This window comes from Pygoscelis adeliae, unplaced genomic scaffold (assembly GCF_000699105.1).
Source record: "Pygoscelis adeliae isolate BGI_AS28 unplaced genomic scaffold, ASM69910v1 Scaffold358, whole genome shotgun sequence".
NCBI classification, from domain to species: Eukaryota; Metazoa; Chordata; class Aves; order Sphenisciformes; family Spheniscidae; genus Pygoscelis; species Pygoscelis adeliae.
This window is the reverse complement of record NW_008825429.1, coordinates 1,762,451-1,784,236: the sequence shown is the minus strand read 5'-3', so window position 1 is coordinate 1,784,236 and position 21,786 is coordinate 1,762,451. Positions and strand designations below refer to the sequence as shown.

Here is a 21,786-nt window from a genome sequence, read left to right as displayed (position 1 = left end):
AGATCTTGCAGGGAAATAACCAGAACAAAGCCATGTAGTCATCAATCAGGTCACAACTGTTTGGTCTATACCTTATCAGGCTGTGAGTATTTGTTAATCAAAACTTCTACCCAGAAAGACGGAATGAGATAGAAGCTCTTTTTGCAAACTGATCCATGATACAATTTTGAACTGCTGTCACTATTCCTTAGTTGTTCAACCCATCTGAGGGATTATAATCAGAGAAGAGCAGTTATAACCTTATACTTAACAGAAGTTTGCACAGAGGTGCTAATTAACACAACATGCAGCAAAAATGAAGATAGGTGTTAACAGATATAAAATGAAAATAAATTTCACAATTAAAATATTAAAACAGAAGCACTGGATGGGAAAGCAGAGACATAAAATTCTGTCACTGCAATCACAGGCAACCATTAACAGATACATAGTCCAGAAAGACAAACAGAACATCTCCAGGTTCTTGCCACATATTGCAAGCCACAAAACAGCTACAGAATCCTATCACAAAAGAGCAGAAGGCACAAAAACCTAGAATGTACCACAGAAAAGCCAGAGATACTGAAGACAACAGCAATGTGTTAAGTCACAACCACAGCAGGGAATTTGATAGATAAATGCTCATGTAAGCCTCAGAAGTATTCTGTGTCCCATGTCACTGAGAGGCACAGACACCCCTGTGGACTAGAACATATCAGAGACACAGGGACAGTCTATACGACAGTGCTGCTACTACACTGTGGGACTTGGAAATACTCTTTCTGCTGAGCCACACTACAAAAGCTGAATATAAGAAAGCTCCTTCCAATTCCAGAGATTTCTTAGGGCAACTAGCACTATTTTTTTGTCATGTGAAGTGCAAGTCTAGTTGAGAAACAGTGAACAAGAGGATAATTAAGATTAACAGAATTAGAATTTTTACAGAGGGCTCAACCGTCAAGTAGATCATAAATGATGCATAACTGAGAAATGTTGGTGCTTCCCTCCCCATGTTTTCAAGCTCATCAGAAATAATTCTTCTAATGTGTTTCCCTCCCAAGAGAGGAAAATCCCAGTAAATATCTCTATAATACAATTCTGCCTTTCCTTTAGCCACTCATGGTTGTTTAATGTGCCTTTGTTGAATTTCACATTACCATCCCTTTGCAAACCTTTCAAATGAGAAACAGGTGTTAAAATGATGGCTGAGAAAGTACGTGTGTGTTTATCAGCTGTATAAACTTACGTTGAAGAAATTCGTCTTGTTCCTCTCGCAGAAGAGGCCCTGTGCAGGCATGTGCTTCAGCTGCTGCCAGGGGACCCCGCTGCCCAGCAGCACATCACGGGCCCACTGCAAGTTCTGTGGATGAAACGGGGCAGGTGAGTTGCAGGCAGGGGACGGAAATGCCACCACAGGTAGACGTACAAAGCGCTCGCTTGCTTTTATTTATTAACCTGCATTGTCATTTCTCATTGTCCAGGTAGCTGCTGTTCCCACAGCATTTGTAGACGCATGTGATTTGGAGAAGACATCCCTCAGGAGAGGGAAGCCAGCTTGTCTCTCAGAGAAAGCATTCAGACTGATTGGCCCCAGCAGAGGGGTTAGTCACTCCCCTACAGCTGCTGAATCCAGCCTCATATCATCAAGTTTTGCTTTCTTGCCTGTTAAAAAAATTATTAAAAAAAAAAAAAACCACACCCTTAATTTCATTGAGATCCACCTTCCATCTCCTGTCACCTGCAGAAACCTATAGATATATTTAAAAACACCTTAACTTTTTGTAAAAAGTTGAATTTTAATGCTCAATATAAAATAATTTATATATAAGATAAAGTTTCTCAGCAAACAGTGGAACTCACTGTTCTGGGTATCCCGCAGCCTTCCCCCACACACCAGGCCCCTCACTGCCCCCCCGGCCCTCCCTGTCCCTCAGTCCCTCCAGTTTCCACAGACACACACTCTGGTAGCCGCTCCTCAGCTCTTCCCTAGGGCTAACTACCTGCGAAACATACCTGCCAGCGCCCAGGCCTAACAGAAGAGGCAACCTTTAGGCTTAAACTGCAGCCTTCTTTTATTGGGGTGGTGAATTCAGGCCTTTTACCTCTACCCAGCCGTTGCCCTCCATGTAATTTTACTTAACCTCTCTGTAAAATTCCATGCCTGTCATCAAATTTGGTTAATAGCGCTCTATGAGTTAACAGGAAAGTATCAGTAGGAGACTAAATGATAGACAACAATCAAAAATTCATAAAAGCACTACCCCTCTAAGAGTTCAATGCATGAACATCTCTTGTGTAGTTGAGAACTAGGGACAGCTGTTGGCTCCAGGCAAAACATCACTAACAGATGGGACAATTATTAATTGTAAGGTCTCACTGACAGAGGTTTTGCTTTACTTCATTTTTTCTTTCAGTATTAGAATGTAGCATTCGAGTTGCATTAGACAAACAACTTCACTGCAGAACAGGTAGAAGAAAGAGGAAAATATTTGGTTCATAGAGACAAATTACAATGTTGAATTCTGTTTTGTTTTCTGTGAGCTGGAGATACGCTTCTGTGAATCATAAGTTTGATTAAATCATGTTCGTCCAAGAAGTATATTCCTGGTGTAATATCTTTTTTTTTGGGGGGGACACATTATTAGCAAAATTCTTAGCCTGTTTTCCAGATTATTTTCTTTACAAGACTGGTGAAATGGTAAAAGCCCTGCTAAATATAAGTGCTTTTGTCCTAATGACAGTAATCATGCAGAAATCTCCAATGTCTTAGCAGAATTGGAGCATCCCCTCTAGCAAAATGCTGATTACGGATTCATATGCAAGAGAGCTGAACACTGGAAATGCTAACCAGATATTTACGGATGTCAAAAATACTTAATTCGGAGAGGTGATATAGGTACTTATACAGGACCTTCATGATTATAGTGTATGACAGGCAAGGGGATTTGGCTAGCTTTCTTTTGGTATGGGACAAATACACATTCACTCATAAATATCACCAGGTACTTTCTGGCTAGTCAGGGGAACCGGTCAATTTAATTATTATCACTGAGTGTCAAATTTAATTAAGACTGAAGAAAGCGAAGTATGTAATCTTAACTGTATACTAACTTTTTCCTACAGTACTTCTTTTGTGATATGTATTTCTGTAATCCTATTAACCTAAGCCTGCAAAATATTTTGAAATACATACAGAAGAAAATACGACACAGAAAAAACCCTGCAAAAATCTGGTCTGCCATGAAAGTCATCCTGTTTTGAAGAAAATCAGAATCCAGATAAATCCAGGCAAAAATAAGCCTATCACAACGTCCAGGATCCAGGCACATAAATGCTTTATTTTATGCCAATCATAGTAATCAGAAACATAAGTAAATTCCAAGTGTGAAAACATAGTAAAAAAATTGCCTGATGTGTGGCAATCTGAATCTTACAGTTAAAACTATCACTTAAAAATTAAAGGAAAACAAAACCCTTAAGAAAGCTACCACCACAAAGCTTAAATATAAAATCCCAGTCTAAACAAATCTTAGCTATGGATATATTCCTGAATCTAAGTTTTATGATGAAAATGTTAAGAGATCATTAAGCGTAGCGTCATGCTCTGATGATCTGCTATGCGCATTATACTGACCATCCATAGGCATGAATTTGGTACATATAATTCATAGGCTTTTATTGAGCAAGATGATGACAGTAACCTAGATAGGAGGAAGAAAGATCATTCAGACAAATGGGGCAATTACACGGTAACTTCACACAATCAAAACTAATAGGAATAAAAGATGTAGTTAAAGATTTTCCACTACCCTTCTCCTTAAATCAGCATGATCAGTTATTCCCAGTAAATACGTCTGAGCAGGTCTCAACTCATTAGATTTCTCAGAGTCTGCTCTGCTTAGTTTTTAGCTGATGAAGTTACTAGGAGTGGGCGAAGGGATCCAGGACAGAGCAAAAAGGATCTATTCTTCTTGGCACACTGCTTGCCAGTTTGAAATGCTGGATTTAGCCATCTGACTCAGGGCAATTACGAAGTACTCTTTCCAGTTCAGCTGTTGCCTCCCACATCTTCATCACCCCAAGATTCAAAGACAAGATGACTGACAGGGTACAATAACTTGCAAAAAAGTTTACCAGCATGGTTAAAGTGGAAAAGGAAAATCTCTTATGGTCAACCAAGTGGAAATATGAGTCACCTGAGATGGATACCCCTTAACTCAATGGTGTCAGAAGCCACCTTTACTTAGCTTGGAAACTCCATGAAGTGTTGCTGAGAGGTATACAAAACTGTACCTTAATCCTTCCTCTATTTTCTTTTATAGTCTGCTAGAAGGCTTTGTCTCAAAAAACCCCTAGCGCTACTGCATCAAATAAAAGCAAAATAAAAAGACTATTGACCTTGAAGGGTAGCCTTTTGAATGAACTGTTATTACCAAACTGTTGCTACTTGAAATGCTTATATCTATTATGCTTACAGATTATGTCTGCCTCTAAGTATTTATTAAACCTACATATATATAGTCTTGTAATTTTTACATGCATGTATTATGCCTAGTTTGACTAAATTGTCATGCTACTGACATTATGTTATACCTGACATAATAGAAGATACTCTGCAGAGTATCAGACCAGTTCTACATACTGATCCGTAAGGACCGTAAGGCAAATACTTTTCATGAAACTTTTTAGTTATACCGATGAACAGCATCTTGCCAAGTCCTACCTTCTCCTTCCAAACTGTGCCAACACTCATTTTGGAGGTAAAAATCACAAAGGATGAAGACTACTTCAAGACACAGACAAGGTGAATGGGAAACTAAAACTACTGCCCCATCTGCCAATGAAGTAACTTCTGAAAATTCATCCTTACTTTCCTGCACATTTATTCCAACAAAAAACAGTTATGTACAAATTTGCTGTGATAACAGAATAAAACAAAGAGAAATAGCCTCCAATTAGTGCTCAGGATTTTGCGGGGGGGGGGGGGGGAAACAGCTTGGTCCAAGATTCCAGCACATTAAACATGGGGGGTTAAGGTGTGGTGGTGGGGGGGGGGGGGGGGGGGTTTGAAAAAAAACCCACAGAACACTTGGCCAAACAAAATGTTGAAAGATTTTGAAAAGGATGTTAAAAAAAGCACTCAACAACTATTTTTACTGATCTTGCAACAGCAAAACCGGTAATACTGTAAAATGGGAGAAAACAGATTGCATATGGAAAACTTGTTTTTCTATGCACTATGGAGACCTGCCAATCCTCTCCTTTCCCAGCCAACCATGAATTTTGGCCATCAGTCTAAATTCTTCATACCAATTCCTGGCACTGGTACATAAATGCTGAATTTTCCAAGATGGTTATAAGCATTTAAAAATTAATTTCAGCTTTCTAAAATTTACCAGGAATCCACTCTGCCCCCACAGCAACTCAACCTGATGTAATTTATCTCATTTTTTAAATCAGGCTTATCATCAGTATATCTAAGCATACTTCTTACTCCAGTTATTGCTGAAAATGCATAGATGCATTTTGTGTTTTAAGTTTGTTCAGGAGTATAACTCCCACTAGAGACATATTAGTGTTCCGTTAAAACACAGACATTTGACATTGCTCTACAAAAGAACCTGAATGAGTCATCAAAGAAAGAGAATTACAACCTCATGAAAGTATGTAGTATACATATATCAGTAGGAAGATTTTTTTTTTTTCCTTCAGTGTTGAGTAGTTGTTTGTTATGCAGAGAAGTAATAAAAAAGGACAGTAAGACCCAACAATGCTAGTTGAAGCTAACCTGGTAACTACTAGGCTCAAACAGGCAGGATTCAATTTTTCTGAGTTCCAAGAGGAGACAGATTTAGACAACGACATGTATTTCATACAGAAAAACATTACAAATCACAAAGTTGGTATTTATGTAGGGAGAGAGATATAAAAAGCAAAAGAGAAGGCTTCATCAGGAAAAAGAGATAGAAGAAAATATTTTGCAAGTAGTTCCTTGGGCAAGGACATACTATTTGAACCAATAAATTGAAAACAGGCAGCCTTTTTTGTTGAATGTTGATACAAAATCATTTGTCAGCAACAGTAATGACAGATTGCAGGAATCTATGGCTCCTATTAATGATTAGCTCCATGGAAAAATTAACAACTGTCACATACAAACAGCGTAAGAGTGTTTTCAAAACAAGCTATCTTTAAAAAAATGGTAATATTTTTCTGGATAATCACTATACAGCCAAATGGAATATTCATCGTCTTTCAGTAGATTGCTAAGACATGCTACTGCTCAATTCGCAGCAGTACTGTTAGTATGTTTTCTACTATGAGGCAAGGGCTACGATTTGTTTCCATTCCCTTCCCTTCCCTATTATTCACACAAGCTTCAGTGCTGGTGGGGAAGAGAATTCAGGAAGCCATGCAGTGCAGCATATGACATAACACAAGACTTCCAAATACAAAATCTGTGAGTTCAAACCTTGATTATGCTAATTAGTGAAATAACTCTGATCATTTCAACCTACTGCTCATATACATTTTACTAACTGGTACTTCAGAAAGACAAAGGATTATAACAACAGAAGTATCCAGAAGTAAAATAAAGAATGACATAATTTTAAAACCAAAACAACAATAATTCATAGCAGAAGGCTTTTGAAATTAATTTTATTACTAAGAACATGCAAGAGTCATGCTGGAGGAAGCAAGTTATTTTGTCCTCACCTCAAATAGGAACTGATACTATTACAGTCACCAAGACATTGTTATTCCTGTTTAATCCAAAATCACCAGCTCGTGAGCAGCAGGCTCTCTGACTGACTTTCACGCAGTGATTTCTAAACAGCAAATAATTTTGTCTTACTCAAGATGCCCTCTATGCTCTGACAGTAGGAAAACTTTCATTCTACACACAAAGACCCAAGATACCCAGAAAGTCTATGTGTATCACATGATGTGTTTACACCAGCACTGATGAATTTCTGCTTCCAAGTCACTTTTCAGTCCACTTATTCAGTAAAGTAAATAATTGCTGTCATTTTTACAAGAACATCTTAATTGATGTGACATATCTAAAAGGTAATTCTCTGCTGAATGACAAAAAAATACTTAGTTCAGTAATAAAAAAAAAAGAAATTTTCAACTCAACTGGTCTCACACACATGAATCAGACAATCTAGGAGCTGAAGACTTCCCAAAGCATAGTTCGAATCCAAACTGCATTAAACAAACTTATCTGCTGTATTTTAACACTGAGACTTCTGAATTAGTACAAGTGACAATACAGTTTGTTTACTTGGGCAATAAACACAGCTAGTCAGCTACTGTGTCAGTGATCTGCTCACCTTGTGTGTTTTGCTGTATGTGTACAGATATGCCAATCTGTAGAGGCTCTTGTAGTGCTGGGGAAAGCGGCTGAGACACAAACAGAAAGAGGCAATACACTGCTCTGTCAGGAACTTCCGCTGTTCCTCAAGGTCTGCTGGAAGACCATGAGGAAATTCAGACGCATCTCCACAAGGTTCAGCTTTCTTTTTGCAGTCCCACTGTAAGGGTGGGGGGATTGCAGCTTTGATGGGATTGCCAGAAACAGACTGAGGATCCACCAGAATTTTTTGGCTAGTAGGCTCAGCAGGATGGTAAGATTCTGAGCTCTCCAGCAGCTCTTCTGACTTTCCTGCAACTGGAACATTAAGAGAAGACAAAAGTATCAATGAAAATTACAAAATGGCAAGTGAAATACACAAAATGGCAAAAATTAAATACAACAAATGGTAATCCTTTCCTTCATTAAAGCACAGACAGAATTATTGAGTGGTTCCTGAAAAAATTATGACTATTCCTGATGTTTAATGAATAAGTAATCTTCAGCTCATTAACAGAGCCACACACTGATCTCTCCATTTGGATTTTTCCCTGAGCAATAGTAAGAATTCAGCACACCTTACACAATGTGGGATTTAATATACTGTTGGAAGATGGGCGGAGGGGGAGACACGACAAAATAAAAGTGTGAATTCAGTAAAATTCTATTGCAAAGAAAGGAAGAAAGAACAGAAAATTCAAGCCATCCTGCCAGGTGAAATGCATTATTCTTAACAATCTACCTAGAAGAACACAATGCCAGAATACAATTTAGGCTCGGACAGAATGATTAGCAGCAGCTAACCCGGCCTTCTGGACAATGTAGGGCCTACAGTTCCATCCAAATGTTTTTGCAATTAACTTGGTAACTCATAGTTCAATTGACCCATCTTTTCTTGAAGGATACCAAATCTTACTTCAGAAAACATCTATGACAGTGGGGGCTTCCACGTTTCCTGTTAGGTAGTCATTATTGCTGAAAACATGCATGCTACATGCAGATTAATTTTTTTAACTTTGATTTTTAGTCACGGAAGTTTAGTGTGTCTTTGTCTTTGCTAGGATAAAGAGCCTCTTACATTAGATTTTATCTCCTAGCAGGCTAGAGATATACTAAAGTATACTTCATCCTCAAGTATGAAGCTGCTCCTTAACTTTTTCTCTGATAAGGCTGAACTTTGAGTCAAATGTTTTCCAGAACAGAAATTTTTCAAAATTTGCTTGGACAATCTATGTATCCATTATAATTTTACTCTACAGATAGCTTGATGGAAAAATACAACATTTGTTCTAATAAATGTTAGTAACGTACAACATTCTGGTTCCACAACCCGGAAAGGTGGGCAAAATTTACACATTGGTCTTGTTTGTCTTCCCCTACTGAAGTCCAGCCTCTCTATCTACTGCCACATGCAACTGTACAAACATCAGACAAAGGGAAATTCCAACTAATGGATTTTGAAACAATTTTTCCAGTGGAATACAGCGCACTTAGTACTATCATATATGGAAAAGTTTGGTAGAGAGCAATTCCACTTCTCCACTGAAATAAAGTATCCACTGGAATAAAACATCTAATTCCACTACTTGTGCTCTTCTATGTACTGAATATCAAGCTGCTACTGGGCCAGAACCAAAAGGGCACCTATACCTGGGGAAAAGAAAAAATGTTTTCTTTGAGATTATCTTCAAATAACTACTCCTTAAATTATTTAGAGATTTGAAACATTGAAGGAAGAGTAAATAATAACTTAAAAGAAGGCAAGCCAGTCAAAGGGCCACCACAGACAGCGGTTTATCATTATTCTTTTCTTTGTAAGGTTTAACAGGTAGTACAAATTGGGATGATGGCCACATAAGCAAAGCACAATTCCAATTTTAAGTCATACACATACATGCAGCAGTAACACCTAGTTAAAATTCTCAGTTACAGTGCGGCATATTTCAGTGCTTCTGCATGCCAAAAGAAACATTTTAATGAGAATACACCAGCTGACATTATCTATTAAATCGGGCATACTCTTTTCCTCTGTAGATCCCAGGGTCTCTTTGCTGGGCATCAGTGTATCAGCACAGGTAGTAGAAATCCTCTTCTCTGTGTAAGTCTTCCTCAGGCTGTCCTGAGAACTGGCAGGCTCATTAAACATATCCTGTGTGGAACTGGAGTCAGACAGCACCGCTGCAGTGCTATCCTGACTCCTCTCTGCAAAAGAGATAAAGAAGGAATGCACCATTTCATACTCATCAAGCTGTTATTTTCATCTTGGTAAACAGCAACATAAAACTGCAGCCACTCTGCAAACCTCTTATAAGGGCAATACAGGATCCTTAACAACCACCAATTCTGTTGTCTAAAAGGTATTTATTTTCTTTTAGAGTTGTCTACTTCAACTTATAATTTTCATCTTGCCTCTTTGTGCCAAGAAATTAAAACCCCAATCCTTTTTCACTACGTATTATTTAACACTAATGTAATAGAGAGCTCCCTGCCCCACCACATTTCTTCGTAGAATATAATCCTGGAATTTGGTTCAAAAGCAACGATGCTCAACTTTGAAAAGCAGGTAGAGCTGAGGACGCAATATTTCAGCTAGTATGGTCCTATGAAATTTCCTGGGTTTACTGTGCCATTTACCTTGAAAAGCACCCAGTATAATTTTGAGTCTGACACAAGCAAAGCTCAATTGACAAGAGAAAACCATGAACAACAATACTCATAAAAATTACTCGTGAAGGACAGAAAAATCAGTACCATTAGAGGGCAAAGACTTACAGGAGTGATCACGGATGCCATCTATCCTGCAGTTGTTAGATGCTGTTCACCAAACGTTCTGAAAGGTGATTTGATACAGCAAATAAACAATCCATTAAAGAACTAGGTCTAAGATAAACAGGAAAACTCTTGGACTTCAAGGCAGTAGACAGAAGAATAGAAGTGACTTTGCCTTGACAGAGTGGAGTAGTGCACGTTGGCTGCTGACTACGTTACAGTCACAACTAAGTTGTTAATCTGCTGATAGCTGTTACAGCACAGGAAAAGTTTTACGGGATCGTGACTTTCTCATGGGAGATAAAATTCACACCTCAGAACAAACAGGCAAGTGAAAACCTTCCACCCATGTCTAAAATCTGCCTGATATAACCCAAGATCTTCTACATCAAGGGTTATCAGAGGCAACCCTGCATGACTAAAAAATGCAGCTTAGTATCTCCAACAGAAAGATGCATGCATATTCCCACTGAGATGGGAAATTCGCCTTTCTCTGTAATATTGTGCCAACATAATTCAGTGTCCAACACAAAATTCTGATACAGGCAATTCTCTCTAAATCTGTAGCCCGAAAGATTAATTTCCAGTTTCTGCTTAAAATACAGGGATAGCTTAACCAAGAGGTATGTTACATCCATTGTCTAGGTAGTTCCACTGCATTCTTACGCATTAATTTTCTTGATAAGATCAAGAAAGAAAATTAAAAAAAGCAAAAGTCCTTGCTTTGAGATGAGTTGATAATTTAATTAAATTTCTTCTGTTCCATCCAAATTGCATTTGTTCAGGAGAGAGCTAAGGGCCTCCTATGAATTTATTTTATCAAGATAAATCCCTCTGCAGACCTTCAGCTTGCAGATCAGGTTCTGCTTATTAGGATTCCAACAAACTTAAACCAAATTCGATGCACTCCGTAGGCTTTTCACTACCACAGAAAGAAAAGCTTTCCTTTCAGTGAACAGATCTTAATAAAAATGTATCTTGAAAAAGAATGGGGGAACAGTATTTGCTTCCTAATTGGAAGTTACATAGTTGGTTAATGATGACAAGTTTTATACAGAAAGAATATAATTATAAAGAATGGTAAGAGAAGGATTCTGAAGAGAGGTCAGTCAAGCTTTAAGTGACTCATTTATAAAGCTTTAATAACCTTCTGTGGTACAAATGGATACTATTGAACTCCCAGTTGGCATCAGGAAAAACATTTACAGTAGCTCCCTTGGTTTTTTTTTTAAAGGAATTTTCTGCATCTGTGGCAAAGAGGCCAAATTACTCATCTACGGAAGAAAAAAAAAAAATTGCAAATTTCCCAATGTTGCCATAAGCCTGGAGGTCAGTTCTGATGTCTGGGTTATGACAGATGAAGCATTAGAATGTAAATCAAGAACTGCTAGACCAATATGTGAGAGTGATATCAGATCACTGAGAAACTGCACTAACTTCTCAGCATGCAAAGATAGACAATGATTTAGCATGTTATGTTTCAAACGTATGCATGACAGGGAAGCTTTTCCCTATGGGGAACAAATGTAAATACCTCCTCACAATTAGCTAGCTATTTTGATTTGAAATTTCTACTAAAATGAGTGTAGGTCTACGTATGTATGTCCATTCTCCCTTTCTTTCAATATGTTCACTATATAAAAAAAAACTTAATGATATTAACATTGGGCTCCTTAATCACTAAAAAACAGAGGAAGGCTACTATTGAGACAAATTCCTATTATTTTAGATACTTCTTGAATGCAGTAGATGCTTTCAAACTAAGTGGGCGTGATGAAAAACACTGGAGTATTTCAGAAATTCGCAGCAGCCACCAGCTATTAGTATTAATTTCTCAGAAGTCACAGAGGATGGGTAAAGTTCCAGGGAATGGAAAACAAAGTGTAGTACCCATCTTTACAAAGGATAAAAGGTCAAACCTATTAGCCAGCCTGCCTTCATTTTGCACAGAATTATTTGAGCATAAATAAATAAATCTGTCTATAAGCACCTAAAAGATAACAAGATCAGTAGTAGAAAGTGTGTGTGTGTGTGTGTATCCCAGCACATATATTCACATGTGCCTGTAAAGAATTAGTGATTCTCAAGCCAGAAATGGCCAAAATGTCATGCTATTGTAAAAGCAATTCAGCAAACTATCACACTTGAATGTATAATCAGTAACTTCACAGAAAAAATACATAAGAGTCTTCCTGTTCTAGTGAGCACTAATGAAAATTAAGCTTAATTATGGTGTCTGTATTTGGGACCCGCATTTTTAAAAATACACTGAATAACTAGAATGAATTCAGAGGAGAGGAGAAAAAATGATGAGACGTTAATGAGATGGCATATAAGAAAAACATTAGGAGAATTGGACTTATTTGTCTTCAAAAAGATGAGGGAGAATTTCCAAATACATACAATTAACCAAAATAAAAATACAATAATTGCTCTTCATATTCACTAAGTACAGAGCAAGAGGCAATAGGTTTTAATTGCAGCAAGAAAATTGCCTTTCTCCCCCCACCCAATCTCTAGCTTAACAGTTAAAAAATTGCATAGAGAACCTATAGAATCACTGGAGGTTTTTAAGGACAGGTAGACAAACAGCTATCATTTGTTACGTTACCCAAGATGTACCTTAATATAATAAAAAAAACCTTCGTCAACACATAAATGCTGCACTATGTAATGCAGAACTTATGGCAATTGCACCAAGTCACATCCTAACTCTGCTTTTTTAAAAAAAAAACTATGTATTTTTCATACATGAAAGTACTATGCTCTTCTAGCCTAACTCACAAATATATCTTATATACTAGACAGACACACAGCACGTATTTTTGTATTCAGTGTGTTATAAAGCTTTTACTTCATCTGGTAAGAGTTGACTGTAGTTGAGACAGTCATTAGTGTCACTTAACCTACATGCCAAAGACCACTGCAGTCTGTAAGATGTAAGAATTAATTCAGAATTCCCAACTGCTATTGATACCCGTCCTTTTGAAAGATGCAAATCCAAGGAGAACATCAGTGCTTTTTAATAATTTCTGCTATAATTAAAGATAATTTAATGCAACTCAGTGCAATTTAAGAGTTAAAAAATTACTGGGTTTAATATTTGTTTACCTAAGGTGTTTTCTTAGTTCCCCCATCTGGCAATAGCAATAAGGAAAGTTTTTCCAAAAAGCTAAAGTGATCCCTCAGTTGTAAGCAAATGATAAATCAAGGACTTTTGAGGTCCCTTCCTGTAAAGTCTCCTATTATTTCAAAAGCTAAGATAAAAATACAACTGGGTATTAATGTCCCAAAATCATTATCTGTAGTGGAAATGAAGAGAATAGGGAAGAAGGTCTACTAAATTGTGGAAAAACGATGACAACAAAATTCCTATTAAAAGTATGTCCTGATACCAGATTCTCTCTTTGATATTATTATATTTTGTTTCATTACTTTGTTGCATCACTCCTAAGTTATAGGAAGATTTCAAACAACCTGACAAATGGAAATCTCTATTTGATATAAAGTATTTCATGTTTATTTCTAAAGATTAAGGAAATGGCACTTGAGAGAAAAATTGTATTTTTTTAAAACTCATTCCTCATAATGTATTCAACTTGTGATATTTCAGTGATTTCTATGTCAGACTACTCTGTCAACAGGTGAAAAAGAGCAGCTCTGGACAGAAGATGTGAAAAGGTCAAAAGGAAGAATCTTGTTAACTTTCCAAGAGATTAGTAAAAAAATATTAATTATTATTGGAAAGATGTTATTGGGAAAAAAGAACTTGTATGTTCATCTGTACTGCCAAGAGCTTTATTGTATCACAGTGAGATCCTGCCAGTCGCTTGGATAACTAAGTAGCTCTCATTACTGAAACACATCTGTCTTAGATATTAGAAAAATATCTGTAGTCTATTTGACTTAATGCTATGCTTCAGAGCATTTTAAGATTAATCTTATCCTGAATGAAATAGTTTACTGGGTTGACTTCCACACTCCCCTATTTCCATGCTATTCCTCCATACCAGAAAAAGCCTTTGTCACTTTGCTCCATTCGCATTCAGGCACAACACCTGCATGCCTACCAATTAACAGTAAAAAGTTGTGTTACACTTTGGGGAATCTAAATGAGTATTTAATTTAAAAATGCAACAGGAAAAAAGGCTCAATACTTCACTAGCCATTACCCTGTGCCAGCATTCTCCCACGTGCACCATAAGCCCTGTGGACAATACACCATAAGCCTTGTTACCTAAACTGCATTCACCCACAGGGCTGAAGGAGGGAAGAAAAGAGGCAGTGATGTGTTAAAGTGAACTAGCAGACATACAATCCTAATGACAGAGCTCTTACTGCTAAGTATGCTGACCAGGTAACATCTCTCATGGTACAAGCTTACATAATTTTTTCTCAGGGGAGCCGAAATACAGCTTCATGGTGCCAATATGAATGAGGTATTCCACCTTTGTCAATTAATTACTATGCAGTTCAGTAATCATGTTGTCTGCCCTCCATCCTTTGAAACTTTTTGGAAATTCAAAGGAGGAGAGAGAAGACCTCTGAAACACCTGCATGTTGGGGTAGGTAACAGGCTCAGAGAGCCAACAAGGTATAACTCACTTTTTCTGAATAGTATCCTTTTCTGTCTTAAATATCTGAAGGAAAATGTATGCCCAGTTATTACAAGAAGGTATCTGGAATGTGATAAACAATCAGCTACAAGTCAAAAATCAGAAACGAGTGGCACAGAAAGCTTTTCTAAAGAGCTATATACATATGCTAACTCAATTTACAGTAAAGAAAAATCCTGCTGCACAGTTCAGATCTTATGAATAATTAACTATATATTATTAAAAAAAAATCTTGTCTCATGCAATAAAGGTGGGTTGTTCACAGGCTGTGTATGTGCAGACTCTCTCTTTGTCCTATTTGGCACCTTATCTCCCCTGTTCTCTTTACTTGTATGTATGAATATTTTTCTTTATTGGTCTGTAGTCAGAAACATCATGTATCACACAATTCTCATTCTTGAAACAGATTCCACTCATAACAGAAGACAACATTCAGCTCTGTATCAAAAGGCACTTGCACATTATTAAAAACAAAAGAATTGCAGAGATTTGCATGGGAGCAGATTAATTTCTTGAGGACAGCAAGTCGTCTGAATGTTTAAAGGGAGTTCTCTTGTAACATGAGTCAAAGATGAGAGTCCACGTTTTGTCTGGCTGCACTGAACACTGAATGTGTTTCGGTAACTTGCAGTCCTATATTGCTGTTCTTCTGTCTTCAAGAGCAGAGCAACAGAGTATCTCATCAATGTTCCATTTATTTAGTCAAATCCTTTTTACATAATCTCACACTAAATGGCACTGTGATACTTTTACTAATCAGAGAGAGGTTAAATTGGGGAAAGGTAAAAATGGAGCAAACTGCAATAAACTGGATCTGATTCATTATTCATGTAGTCCAGTATGCAGTCCCCGTGAACATCCAGTACCATGTGCCAGAAAGGCATATGTACTGCAGACCAAAAGATTTCATTTTAAACTGCTGGAGAGAGAAAATTTTGAAGGGTAAGATTTTAATGTTCCAAAATGCAATGTGTACGTTCTTTTTATGCACAGAAATATCCACTCCATCTTAGAAGCTTATTTAGTTTGGCATGAGTGACAACCTGGCGCAAAAAGTTTCTCAGAGATCACCTTTGTCTCATCAGGATGTTGAGAACCCCTGTTTACAAAAAACTGTGCATCTTTGTAACATTTGCAGAATTACAGACCAACGAACTATGAAGTGAGACTTCTCCCACAGCATGAAGCGAGTAGCCTTTCCCAGTGAGTTTATCATGCAGGTTTTGCCAATTATTAAAAGCAAGCCGTGACAGGTAAAAGCAGGAAGATAATGCCTGGGGAACAGAGATTTGTATAAAGGTTAGAGGCAGCACGGGCAATATTGGTTGCAAAAGCAATCAGGCAAAGACAAACAAAAAAAGGACGATTACCTCTAACTACACACAACATACTACATGACATGGATGAAGACTTAAATGATACGACATTTTAACACTGCAATAGCAATGGATACTGAATACATCATCTGCATACCACCACAATAATATGGAACTGAATATCAACACAACAAAGGCGTATAACAGCAAAAAAGACCTCACAACAATCTCCCAGTCCACTTTTTGGGAAACGGATTTGTCATTCAGATTTTTCTTTTTTTAATTTTAATACTTTTACTGCTTTCTGAACTAACTTTAATGCTTAGCACAAAATTTAGGTAAATATAAACTGCTTGAAGTCTGTGCTGCGATTGGTCTTTAATGACTACATACATCCAGCCTGTGTAAAGGAGGACAATGAGCATGTCTGGTTTGGTCTATAACACTGGCCATTTAGCTGTGTAAATATGGTGACACCCCAGGTAATGATAGTCTTGGTCCCTGCTGAGTTCCTGATTTTTCTTGCTTCCTACTTTGCTCTTGGAAAATAAAAAAAGAGTCTAAACCTCGAGCTTCTACTCTCAAATGCAAGTTTTCATTTTGGAGGGTTATAAAACAGCAACAGGCAGGGGTGATGACAGGAAAGACAGGATTAACAGAAGGAAGGAAAAGATGTTGCTGCATGGAAGGACAAGAAAAGAGAAAGGAAGCTGCCTATTTTACACATATGACAGCAGCTAGTCAGCCAGCAAATAACAGCTGCCACTCAGTAATACTTCTGTCTCCTTGAAGGAGATATATGCTAGCAGCTGCCACAAGGAAAAAGAAGTTTAGTTCCTTTACAAGCTGTGTTTACTGGTTCCTTTCTCCCATTTCCATTAAATATATGGCTTAAACTAGTTATCACCAGCATTCACTGGATATAAAGCTTTTCAATGCTCTCAACTTTAACAGTGATTTCTGCATATCCTGGTCTCCTTTTTCCACCAGCAAAACTACAATGACACATTTAAATACAATGTATCTGAAATAAGTTTGCCCTCACTGTACCTATCTACAGATGAATGCTTGAAGATCAGAGTCCCAATATTTTCAAGAAAAGACGTCTGTCTGTACAGTAATTTTCTCCTGCTTATAATGAGGTAGTTTGCTGCACTAGAAGGCACATCGTTGGATATCTTGTTAAAAGAAAACAAAACAATAAACCAAAAAACCCACAAACAACAAACTTCATAGAAAAAATAGGGCTCAGAAGGAACCGCAAGAGTTCATCTAGTCCATTCCTTTCTCCATCAGGATAAATTACATCTCCATCATTCCTGGCAGATGGCTGTATCACCACTTTTTAAAGTCTTCCAGTGCTGAAGTGTTGCAGTGTTATACTATCCCCAGGAACATATTATAGTGTTTCATTTTTTTTTTTGCTAAATAGTATTTCCTAATACTACTCTATTTTCTAATGTCCAGTTTGAAAATGCAGTTTAACTCTAATACCTTCTGTTCTGTCTCCCATGGACATGAAAATCCTGGTTTTTTGCCCCTAACTCTTTGTACAGCCTTCAGCACTATTTAGGTTACACTGCTGTCATGTCTCCCCTTAGACTTCTCATCCCTAGATGAACCATCTCATTTCCTTCTCTTTTTCCTCACAGGTCATATTTTCTTGAAGCGTAGCACCCAAAAATGGTCAAAAGAGGTCTCACAGGTCAGCAACGACAGGGATCCCAACTCGTATGTTTGCTTGTGGTAACATATGAAGGGAACTTTGTAGGTAAGACTCTTTTTAATGCTCTTATTTTGTTTACATCATATATTATCAACAATATCATACAAGAGTAAATAAGAGTACTGTCAGGCCTCAGAAAGAATAAATATCTAGGCTGAATTTAGGCCAAATTATTCATTCTTGGAACAACAATATAGACAGTTTTGTTTGCTGTCAGAACAGAAAAAAAATAAATCTAAAGAGTAGTCAAAATGATGGATATTTTCTTGCTATTTTTAGGAGTGGTACAATGGAAATGCAGGCACCAGTTTTCTTCAGCAATATGATTACGTGCAAGATGTCAAGAGCATTTTACTTCAAAAGTATATATCTTAATACAAATAAAATGCAAATGCATGGGGAGGAGTACAGTATATGTAATAATATAGAAGTGGAAGACTTCTGAGCATTGCTCAGCCTGTTAGCTCTCCTTCCATCTGTAACAGCCCCAAGGCAAATCTTTCAGTTTCCTGGGGCTCTTCAGTATGCTGTATCCAGAGTTGAGTTGTGCCAGCAACTTACAAAACATTGTGAATGATGCAATTCTACTTGTCATAGTTACACACAGCCTTCCTAAAGATCACCCTAACTCTGCTTCTTTCAGCAGCTGACGTTTTGTGACAGCAGCAAAGCTTAGCCCTAGCTGCACTAAGCTAGCAGACCCAAGAACTGTTACTTCAGCCCTAGCAGAGGCAGACATTCCTCAGCTTGCACCTTCAGGCTTTGCTAAGCAGCCAACTTTGCTCCCATCGGGCAACTAGCATGCCACAGTCCATAGTATCTTTCTTTGAGTGAATGTACTAACGACACATATTGGAATATTTATCTAACCTATGCATCTCCTGGGAACATTTCAACTGTCTTCAGGACCTAAGCAGATGTAGTCTTAGGCAGAACTGCTTCTCGCAGGGAATATTGTTTAGGAAATATTAAATACTTGCTCCCTTCTGTGTTTGCTGTGTCAAAAGACATCAAAAGGCTAATGTAAGAGCCTGATCTCTATATAACTCATTCACACTAACACACTACATATGACACCAAAACAGTCCAATGAATTACTCCTTATTCAAATGTAAGCACGGATAAAATGAACATTTCTCTATTCAATTTAGTGAAAGAGATGAAGGATCTTCTGTCAGTTTCACCAAGAATTATTTGTTGGGGAAAAGGAATAAATTCACCTTGCAGAGTTTCCAGGCACATGAACATTTGTGTCAACAAAGTTATTTACAAATTACTGTTCCTCAGAAAATGACAATAGGAAGCAGCCCACCCTCCAGAAATATAATCATATCAAGCAGAGCATTTCTGTGGGGTCTGCCACATTGTACCAACACTAAGGTAAACATTGCAGATATTTTACTCCTCCTTGAGTGCTGACACTCATAGATCCAGGTGGATAAACAAATGGCCAGAAAAGTAGAATCAGAATAAAATTCCTAGCCAAATAATAATGTCAGGTTACTTAAATAGTAACTTAATTTCTACTATATATGTATATTGCAAAATCTTCAATAACACTGTGATACCACCCTACCTCCTGCATTTATAAGCCAATTATTTATTATATCACTTTATATTCTATCGAGATGAGCTGCTAACCAGTCATTGTAAATGATAAAGAAAAATTGAAAGATGAAGTCTACTGGACTGTCATGCAAATCACTTCGTGCTGATACACAATATATTCAAAATAGTTGCCACCTGCCTCCTTCAAAAAAGGATAATACTGTTTTGTTTTGCCTTTTTAACAATTTTTCTTGTTTCAGCCACAGTTCAAATTTTCACCTGGTCATTTCACACAGGCACTGAAACAGTGTCCAATCTTCTAAAGACTGGACCCACATCTTTCCTAATAAGCTCAGACAGACATTTAGCTCTGGAGAAAAAAAAAAAACAAAAAAACAAAACCACCAAACTGAAAATTCAGTCAGCTACATACTCCTCCTATTGACATTCCCATTTTGACTAAGTGACAGGTGCCAATGGTGGCAGGTGACAACTTTGAATTTTTATTTAAAGCTCTGACTGTACATTGATTCTATTTAAAGCATTGAATTTATAAAGGTAATGAGCTTCAATATTGCCCGTGTTACCACAGACCCATCACCCTCCTGGAAATGAGCAGTTTGATCATTCCTGGTCAAACCCCCCATGATTAGAGCACCTCCCTGTGCTGCCAGTATTGAGAACAGGGACTGTACCGTCCGGCGTTGCCTGCTGACGGGGTTTTTTACATTTGACGTAATCGTGGTCAACTGGAGTGGCTGTGTAAGGTGGGGATGTCAGACCTGGACCGGAGGATGAGGGGAGGGAAGTCCCAGGGCCCGGCACTGTTCCGGCTGAAGAGTGAGAGTCTTCATCAATCATGCAAGCTTTTTCCCTGGGAGGGGCAAGAAAAAAATAGTGTTAACATACTAGTATACTATGTATACTAACGTATACAAAGAACAAAAGGAGACTACATGTTCTTATGACATTTCCAATGCAGTAATCAAATCTCACTAACAAATTCTAAATGATGGATTTTTAGTACAGGTTATATTCCTCCCTTGTCATTGGTCAATAGTAAAACATCCTTTATTTTGTAGTTGTTAATGAGACAAATTATGAGGACTAAAGTCTCTTATCCTTTAAAATAAAGGCCATTTGCTTTTGCATTTGTTAACAGTTGATAAAAAAAATTTAATAAATAAAAACAGTGGCTTCAAAATGGATCACAAGATCAAAATTGTTATATTTTGTTCCCTTTCCATCTACACCGTGCCAATTACTGAGAAGATCTGAGAGTAGTGTATAATCTTATGCTTATGATACCTGAAAACGGCAAACATTAGTATTAAGTCTAATCACTTTGGGTTTTTTATATTTCATTCAGCTTCATTTTAACAGTTTATTATACAGTAGTTTATAAGTATGCTTTCAGAGGATACTCCTGGAAATTAGCACTCACTTTTCTGCAACCTTTGGGGTGTTCTTCTCCTCACCCCTGGCAAATGGTCCCTCAGAAGCTTCTTTCATGAAACTAACTAGTATCTCTGCATCAACTCCAGAGTCTGGTTTCCCCACAAGTTTCAAAATAGAAGCATGAAGTCGAAAGTATACCTAGAAAACACCGTTTTGGTCAGTGGAGAATTCATAGCTCTGCAACCTATTACAATTAGTCTCTTCTCTGTAGAAACCGCAGGAGTTAGTAAAGACAGTCGTCTGTTACCTAAACTTACCTGAATAGGACTTTTCCTGCCTTTGAAAGTTGCTCGTAAATTACAAGATCTGAACACTGTAAAAAATTTATAACTGCAACCTATGGAATACAGCAATGAAAGCAGACCTGGTCTCCTTGGAAGCAAGTCACTACTGGGTATGTTCTAGATCCACTATTTTTACCAGACAACACAGTGAAAGCAAAGGTGTTATGACTACTATTCCAACTCATGCACGAACTTATGCTTTCATAGGTATGAGATGCTTGTGAAACCTATCCACGTTTAATTTCGATAAAAACTGACTGATGAACTGTGCGCAGCAAAATCCAGAAATGGAATTTCTGCCTGTCTGTCCAATACTGAGACTGTATACATAAACTGTCTTTAAAACAAAACCAGCCTGGATAACAGGCTCCATTTTGTTCTCCAAGTTAGTCTTGTAAATGTTCCCAGATGCAGAGCACCATGTACATATGCCTAATAATATGAACTAATAACTATTTTCAAGCCTACGTATTTAACTCTCTTTTACCTCCAATGCTTCCATGGCAAGTTCTGGTGGATTATGGTAGTGAATCTTCTTTGGATACCGGGCAGCCTCCTCATGCAAGTAATGACCTGCCTGTTTGTAATGGAGCAGATAGACAACAGGAGGCTGTTTCTGCTTCTCCGCAATCTTTCCCAGCATGTAGTGAATAAGCCACTCCTCTTCATCACCATCTCCCTCACATCGAGATGCTGACGTAAAACACAATTTGGCTGTCTCCAACATACTGTC

The 21,786-nt window shown here is 37.6% G+C and overlaps 1 protein-coding gene across 1 annotated transcript in view; it reads right to left on the bottom strand.

Annotated features, from left to right (window-relative positions):
- CABIN1 (calcineurin binding protein 1) overlaps window positions 1-21,786 on the bottom strand; it is a 115,393-nt gene that overhangs the window by 63,878 nt on the left and 29,729 nt on the right. Inside the window, 6 exon segments of the mRNA XM_009330766.1 lie at window positions 1,226-1,339; window positions 7,317-7,648; window positions 9,356-9,538; window positions 20,007-20,185; window positions 20,756-20,907; window positions 21,541-21,781. Coding sequence (XP_009329041.1) covers window positions 1,226-1,339; window positions 7,317-7,648; window positions 9,356-9,538; window positions 20,007-20,185; window positions 20,756-20,907; window positions 21,541-21,781 — 1,201 coding nt within the window.